We start from the raw sequence: 8,310 nt of genomic DNA on the forward strand, positions 1-8,310 counted from the left end.
ACTCACCTAGTTGTACTCACCTAGTAGTGCTTGCGGGGGTTGAACTCTGGCTCTTTGGTCCCGCCTCCTAACCGTCAATCAACAGGTGTACAGATTCCTGAGCCTATTGGGCTCTATCATATCTACCTTTGAAACTGTGTATGGAGTCAGCCTCCACCACATCACTTCCTAATGCATTCCATTTGTCAACCACTCTGACACTAAAAAAGTTCTTTCTAATATCTCTGTGGCTCATTTGGGCGCTCAGTTTCCACCTGTGTCCCCTTGTGCGTGTGCCCCTTGTGTTAAATAGCCTGTCTTTATCTACCCTATCAATTCCCTTGAGAATCTTGAATGTGGTGATCATGTCCCCCCTAACTCTTCTCTCTTCCAGCGAAGTGAGGTTTAATTCCCGTAGTCTCTCCTCGTAGCTCATACCTCTCAGCTCGGGTACTAGTCTGGTGTCAAATCTTTGAACCTTTTCCAGTTTAGTCTTATCCTTGACTAGATATGGACTCCATGCTGGGGCTGCATACTCCAGGATTGGCCTGACATATGTGGTATACAAAGTTCTGAATGATTCTTTACACAAATTTCTGAATGCCGTTCGTATGTTGGCCAGCCTGGCATATGCCGCTGATGTTATCCTCTTGATATGTGCTGCAGGAGACAGGACTGGCGTGATATCAACTACCAAATCTTTCTCTGACTCCTGAAGAATTTCATCTCCCAGATAATACCTTGTATTTGGCCTCCTGCTCCCTGCACCTATCTTCATTTTATTACATTTGGTTGGGTTAAACTCTAACAACCACTTGTTCGACCATTCCTGCCGTTTGTCTAGGTCTACTTGAAGCCTCAAACAGTCCTCTTCTGTCTTAATCCTTCTCATAATTTTGGCATAGTCCGCAAACATTGATAGAAATGAGTCTATACCCTCCGGGAGATCATTTACATATATCAGAAACAAGATAGGATCGAGTACAGAGCCCTGTGGGACTCCACTGGTGACTTCACGCCAATCGGAGGTCTCACTACTCACCGTAACTCTCTGCTTCCTATTGCTTAGGTACTCCCTTATCCACTGGAGCACCTTACCAGATACACCTGCCTGTCTCTCCAGCTTATGTACCAGCCTCTTATGCAGTACTGTGTCAAAGGCTTTCCGACAATCCAAGAAAATGCAGTCTGCCCAGCCCTCTCTTTCTTGCTTAATCTGTGTTACCTGGTCATAGAATTCTATCAAGCCTGTAAGGCAAGATTTACCCTCCCTGAACCCATGTTGGCGATTTGTCACGAAGTCCCTTCTCTCCAGATGTGTTACCAGGTTTTTTCTCACGATCTTCCCCATCACCTTGCATGGTATACAAGTCAAGGACACTGGCCTGTAGTTCAGTGCCTCTTGCCTGTCGCCCTTTTTGTATATTGGGACCACATTCGCCGTCTTCCATATTTCTGGTAGGTCTCCCGTCTCCAGTGACTTACTATACACTATGAAGAGTGGCAAGCAAAGTGCCTGTGCACACTCTTTCAGTACCCATGGTGAGATCCCATCTGGACTAACAGCCTTTCTAACATCCAGATCCAGCAGGTGTCTCTTGACCTCCTCTCTCGTAATTTCGAACTCTTCCAAGGCCGCCTGGTTTACCTCCCTTTCTCCTAGCACAGTGACCTCACCTTGTTCTATTGTGAAGACCTCCTGGAACCTCTTGTTGAGTTCTTCACGCACCTCTCTGTCATTCTCTGTATACCTGTCCTCGCCTGTTCGAATGTGATGCTGCTGATGTCTAGACACCTTTGGTGATGCTGCTGATGTCTAGACACCTTTGGTGATGCTGCTGATGTCTAGACACCTTTGGTGATGCTGCTGATGTCTAGACACCTTTGGTGATGCTGCTGATGTCTAGACACCTTTGGTGATGCTGCTGATGTCTAGACACCTTTGGTGATGCTGCTGAGGACATCTAGATAACTGTGGTGCTGCTCAAGAAGTCTTGATAACTGCCATATTGCTGTTCATGTCTAGATAACTTTGGTGTTGTAGAAGACGTAAAGATAACTTTGGTGCCGCAGAAGACGTAAAGATAACTTTGGTGTTGTAGAAGACGTAAAGATAACTTTGGTGCTGCAGAAGACGTAAAGATAACTTTGGTGCTGCAGAAGACGTAAAGATAACTTTGGTGCTGCAGAAGACGTAAAGATAACTTTGGTGCTGCAGAAGACGTAAAGATAACTTTGGTGCTGCAGAAGACGTAAAGATAACTTTGGTGCTGCAGAAGACGTAAAGATAACTTTGGTGTTGTAGAAGACAACATATACCAATATACACCAACGCACCAGCATAAGGTAAACTGCTCTTACAAGTCAAAAATTGTCGTTTTAATATTTTAACATTGTCTTCCCCCCAGTAATGTGCTTCATGCCCCTAAGCCTTGCCAGCCCTCCTCGAGGACCTCCTCCAGGCGCCCTCCTCGAGGACCTCCTCCAGCCGCCCTCCTCAAGGACCTCCTCCAGGCGCCCTCCTCAAGGACCTCCTCCAGGCGCCTTCCTCAAGGACCTCCTCCAGGCGCCCTCCTCAAGGACCTCCTCTAGGCGCCCTCCTCGAGGACCTCCTCCTCCAGGCGCCCTCCTCAAGGACCTTCTCCAGGCGCCCTCCTCAAGGACCTCCTCCAGGCGCCCTCCTCAAGGACCTCCTCCAGGCGCCCTCCTCAAGGACCTCCTCCAGGCGCCCTCCTCAAGGACCTCCTCCTCCAGGCGCCCTCCTCAAGGACCTCCTCCAGGCGCCTTCCTCAAGGACCTCCTCCTCCAGGCGCCCTCCTCAAGGACCTTCTCCAGGCGCCCTCCTCAAGGACCTCCTCCAGGCGCCCTCCTCAAGGACCTCCTCCAGGCGCCCTCCTCAAGGACCTCCTCCAGGCGCCCTCCTCAAGGACCTCCTCCTCCAGGCGCCCTCCTCAAGGACCTCCTCCAGGCGCCCTCCTCAAGGACCTCCTCCTCCAGGCGCCCTCCTCAAGGACCTTCTCCAGGCGCCCTCCTCAAGGACCTCCTCCATTGTTACATTTTTGGGCCGGTGAGACAACTTTGGTTATTGTGTGAGTTCAATCTGCAGGTCCGCCCCAGATTAAGGCTTGAGGCCTCCTCGCCACACAAGGGGACGTGAACACAAGCCCCACTGTAACAATGACAAACATTCACAAGAACACAGCTTTTGTCTGCAGTGTAACAACGACAAGCGTTTATAAGTAGTTTGCTTGCCACTCTCCTTGGTGTGCGATAAGTCACTGGAAACAGGAGACTTGCCAGAAATATGGAAGACGGCTAATGTAGTCCCATTATACACAACCGTTGACAGACAAGAGGCACTGAACTACAGGCCAGTGTCCTTAACTTGTATACCATGCAAGGTGATGGAGAAGATCGTGAGGGGAAAACTTAGTAGCACATCTGGAGAGAAGGGACTTCGTGACAACCCATCAACATGGGTTCAGGGAGGGTAAATCTTGCCTCGCAGGCTTATTAGAATTCAATGACCAGGTGACAAAGATTAAGTAAGAAAAAGAGGAGTGGGCAGACTGCATTTTTTTGGACTGTCGGAAAGCCTTTGACATAGTTCCCCATAAGTGGTTGGTGCATAAGTTGGTGAAACACGCAGGAATAACTGGTAAGGTGTTCCAGAGGATAAGGGAATACCTAAGCAATAGGAAACAGAGAGTTACAGTGAGGGGTGAGACCTCAGATTGCTACTTGTGCGGTAACCTGACCCCATTGTTGCTTGTGAGGTAACCTGACCCCATTGTTGCTTGTGGGGTAACCTGACCCCATTGTTACTTGTGGGGTAACCTGACCCCATTGTTGCTTGTGGGGTAACCTGACCCCATTGTTACTTGTGGGGTAACCTGACCCCATTGTTACTTGTGAGGTAACCTGACCCCATTGTTGCTTGTGGGGTAACCTGACCCCATTGTTACTTGTGAGGTAACCTGACCCCATTGTTGCTTGTGGGGTAACCTGACCCCATTGTTACTTGTGGGGTAACCTGACCCCATTGTTACTTGTGAGGTAACCTGACCCCATTGTTGCTTGTGGGGTAACCTGACCCCATTGTTACTTGTGGGGTAACCTGACCCCATTGTTGCTTGTGAGGTAACCTGACCCCATTGTTGCTTGTGGGGTAACCTGACCCCATTGTTGCTTGTGGGGTAACCTGACCCCATTGTTACTTGTAGGGTAACCTGACCCCATTGTTACTTGTGGGGTAACCTGACCCCATTGTTACTTCTGGGGTAACCTGACCCCATTGTTACCTGTGAGGTAACCTGACCCCATTGTTGCTTGTGGGGTAACCTGACCCCATTGTTACTTGTGAGGTAACCTGACCCCATTGTTGCTTGTGGGGTAACCTGACCCCATTGTTACTTGTGGGGTAACCTGACCCCATTGTTACTTGTGGGGTAACCTGACCCCATTGTTACTTGTGGGGTAACCAGACCCCATTGTTACTTGTGGGGTAACCAGACCCCATTGTTACTTGTGGGGTAACCTGACCCCATTGTTACTTGTGGGGTAACCAGACCCCATTGTTACTTGTGGGGTAACCAGACCCCATTGTTACTTGTGGGGTAACCTGACCCAATTGTTACTTGTGGGGTAACCAGACCCCATTGATACTTGTGGGGTAACCTGACCCCATTGTTACTTGTGAGGTAACCTGACCCCATTGTTACTTGTGGGGTAACCTGACCCCATTGATACTTGTGGGGTAACCTGACCCCATTGTTACTTGTGGGGTAACCAGACCCCATTGATACTTGTGGGGTAACCTGACCCCATTGTTACTTGTGAGGTAACCTGACCCCATTGTTACTTGTGGGGTAACCTGACCCCATTGTTACTTGTGGGGTAACCTGACCCCATTGTTGCTTGTGAGGTAAGCTGACCCCATTGTTACTTGTGGGGTAACCTGACCCCATTGTTACTTGTGGGGTAACCTGACCCCATTGTTGCTTGTGGGGTAACCTGACCCCATTGTTATTTGTGGGGTAACCTGACCCCATTGTTACTTGTGAGGTAACCTGACCCCATTGGTGCTTGTGGGGTTACCTGACCCCATTGTTACTTGTGAGGTAACCTGACCCCATTGTTACTTGTGGGGTAACCTGACCCCATTGATACTTGTGGGGTAACTTGACCCCATTGTTACTTGTGGGGTAACCAGACCCCATTGATACTTGTGGGGTAACCTGACCCCATTGTTACTTGTGAGGTAACCTGACCCCATTGTTACTTGTGGGGTAACCTGACCCCATTGTTACTTGTGGGGTAACCTGACCCCATTGTTGCTTGTGATGTAAGCTGACCCCATTGTTACTTGTGGGGTAACCTGACCCCATTGTTACTTGTGGGGTAACCTGACCCCATTGTTGCTTGTGGGGTAACCTGACCCCATTGTTACTTGTGGGGTAACCTGACCCCATTGTTACTTGTGGGGTAACCTGACCCCATTGTTACTTGTGGGGTAACCTGACTCCATTGTTACTTGTGGGGTAACCTGACCCCATTGTTACTTGTGGGGTAACCTGACCCCATTGTTTCTTGTGGGGTAACCTGACCCCATTGTTACTTGTGGGGTAACCTGACCCCATTGTTACTTGTGGCGTAACCTGACCCCATTGTTACTTGTGGGGTAACCTGACCCAATTGTTACTTGTGGGGTAACTTGACCCCATTGTTACTTGTGGGGTAACCTGACCCCATTGTTACTTGTGTATAGAGCTTCGTCGCACTACAACTTGTAGAGCTGAGCTCCACTGTCAACTCCACAACACCTCGAGGCTCACAAAGAGCTGGGAGAAAGTCTGGTCACGCCAGCCACTAAGCTTCCTCAGGCTGGTAGACTGTCTTGAGCAACTGACCCCAGGATCATGAACCTCTTCATCTTACTTATTACTATGAACAGGACGACTGACGCCAATGTTGAATGTCTTTATTGGCATAACAACCAGTACCAGGCTCACCCAGTGCCAGTACCTTGGCCACCCAGTGCCAGTACCTTAGCCATCCAGTGCCAGTCAACCAGTACCTTGGCCACCCAGTGCCAGTAAACAAGGACCTTGGCCACCCCCAAGGGGCCAAGGTCCACCAGGCTACGAGGCCCCAAGGTGGGGCCTCGTAGCCTGGTGGATAGCGCGCAGGATTCGTAATTCTGTGCCGCGGGTTCGATTCCCGCACGAAGCAGAAACAAATGGGCAAAAGTTTCTTTCACCCTGAATGCCCCTGTTACCTAGCAGTAAATAGGTACCTGGGAGTTAGTCAGCTGGCTTCCTGGGGGTGGAGGCCTGGTCGAGGACCGGGCCGCGGGGACACTAAAGCCCCGAAATCATCTCAAGATATAACCTCAAGATAACCCAGTACCAGTCAACAAAGACCTTGGCCACCCAGTGCCAGTCAACCAAGACCTTGGCCACCCAGTACCAGTCAACCAAGACCTTGGCCACCCAGTACCAGTCAACCAAGACCTTGGCCACCCAGTGCCAGTCAGCCAGGACCTTGGCCACCCAGTGCCAGTACCAGTCAACCAGGACCTTGGCCACCCAGTGCCAGTCAACCAGGACCTTGGCCACCCAGTGCCAGTCAACCAGGACCTTGGCCACCCAGTGCCAGTCAACCAGGACCTTGGCCACCCAGTGCCAGTCAACCAGGACCTTGGCCACCCAGTGCCAGTCAACCAAGACCTTGGCCACCCAGTACCAGTCAACCAAGACCTTGGCCACCCAGTACCAGTCAACCAGGACCTTGGCCACCCAGTGCCAGTCAGCCAGGACCTTAGCCACCCAGTAACGAGGGCCAGATCTGAATTAGCTTATCTTCTCTTGTTTAGCTACAACAGGTCGTTATGTACTGTGATGTATGGTGTTCACCAGAGTTCCGGCTTGCTGTAACCTTCAGTCCAACTCCTCGAGCCTGAAGCGTTTGATCTCCTACCTGTCACGACACGAGAACCTTGAACCTTAATACCTGCCAATTCACTAGAGACTTAAAGAAAGAACGCCGCCACCACCTGACTTAATTCCTTTACTGATAAATCCCCCTAACTGACGGTGAAGCAGGAAACTGTCAATTAGCCCTGAATGTGGATCACCAATTATCCGAAAGGAGAGATGAGATTTACTTTAAATGTGTAGTTTAACTCGATAAACGTGTAGTTTAACTCAACAAAAGGGCTTATAGTGAATAGAATAAGGGATGCTGTAGAGTTCACAGGAGTCTATTCGATAATCAGGGGCGGGAATAAACCTTACCGAAATAAAAGAATATAACATATACACTGGGGAAATTCCACTAAATACTATAAATTCTAAACAAGATCTATTAAAACAAATAATTATCATGGAACAAATGAACACTCCCTGCTGAATTTATTCGTAATGAAATTCTTGCTAAAGTAGAGGCACTGATTAATGAATTTAAAAGGAACTGAACCAACTTGTAATCACTTTATGTCATGCCAGATGTTCAGCCTGGCCCTCTGGAGGGTAGATGCTGGCCTCAGACGTCCGCTCCTCACACTGATCTAACACTCACTCTGACCTCTGAAGTTGACCTGGGCTAGTTGACCAACCTCACTAACAAGCCTAGTTATCAAGGGTAACTCATTGTACTGGTCACTTATTATGATCAGTACATTCCTATTTCAAAACTAATGACAAATTACATAGGTACTTGAGTTAGGTTGATTATTAATTATAATATTGAATGATACTCTAAATTTATAATTTCCATGAAGTAATAGACAAGATGATCGGTACATATTTTCCACCTTGTTGTTGTTCTCATCCTGAGATTCGTCTGTACTTGACGACGAGTGGACTCTTTACTTTGAATTGTCGTTAAATTAACAGTTACTTAACAAGAGACGTTAATAATTACCATTACTTTTACTAACTGAATTTTTCTAAATCTGATGAATTAATTCAGGGGGAAGGTTGTAACACTCGTGCCTGCCTCACTTCCCTGCTAGTCTCTCGGGACACTCTTCCTGGAAACTCGGGTATAAACTCCCCTGAAACTCCAAAACCTAGATAATCCCTGTCTACAATACTATACAAGGTCTCTAAGCTTCTAAAACAGCGTAGACTGTTACAGCCCACTTGCTCAAATTTTTAAGTAACATTGTTTTTAATCAAAAACACGATGTTAATTATCCTAATCCTTTACATTACAAAGAAAAATGTAACCAAATGCCTAAAAGAGAAAGTCTACGGTACCTTAAAATCACTACAATCAGAAAATTGCATCACAATAAACATTTAAAAACATGCAGATCCCAGCATTTGA

General features: G+C 48.2%; 1 protein-coding gene across 1 annotated transcript; it reads left to right on the plus strand.

Annotated features, from left to right (window-relative positions):
- The first annotated feature begins 2,389 nt into the window (after positions 1-2,389).
- Positions 2,390-3,136, plus strand: LOC123766949 (proline-rich protein HaeIII subfamily 1-like). The gene has a single exon (XM_045756439.1). The coding sequence runs from the start codon at positions 2,390-2,392 to the stop codon at positions 3,134-3,136; it is 747 nt and encodes a 248-aa protein (XP_045612395.1).
- The last annotated feature ends 5,174 nt before the right edge of the window (positions 3,137-8,310 follow it).

Source organism: Procambarus clarkii, chromosome 60 (genome assembly GCF_040958095.1).
Source record: "Procambarus clarkii isolate CNS0578487 chromosome 60, FALCON_Pclarkii_2.0, whole genome shotgun sequence".
Taxonomy (NCBI): domain Eukaryota; kingdom Metazoa; phylum Arthropoda; class Malacostraca; order Decapoda; family Cambaridae; genus Procambarus; species Procambarus clarkii.

Excerpts from the sequence above, each read along its gene's own strand:
- LOC123766949 (XM_045756439.1), top strand. The coding sequence starts at position 2,390 with ATGTGCTTCATGCCCCTAAGCCTTGCCAGCCCTCCTCGAGGACCTCCT.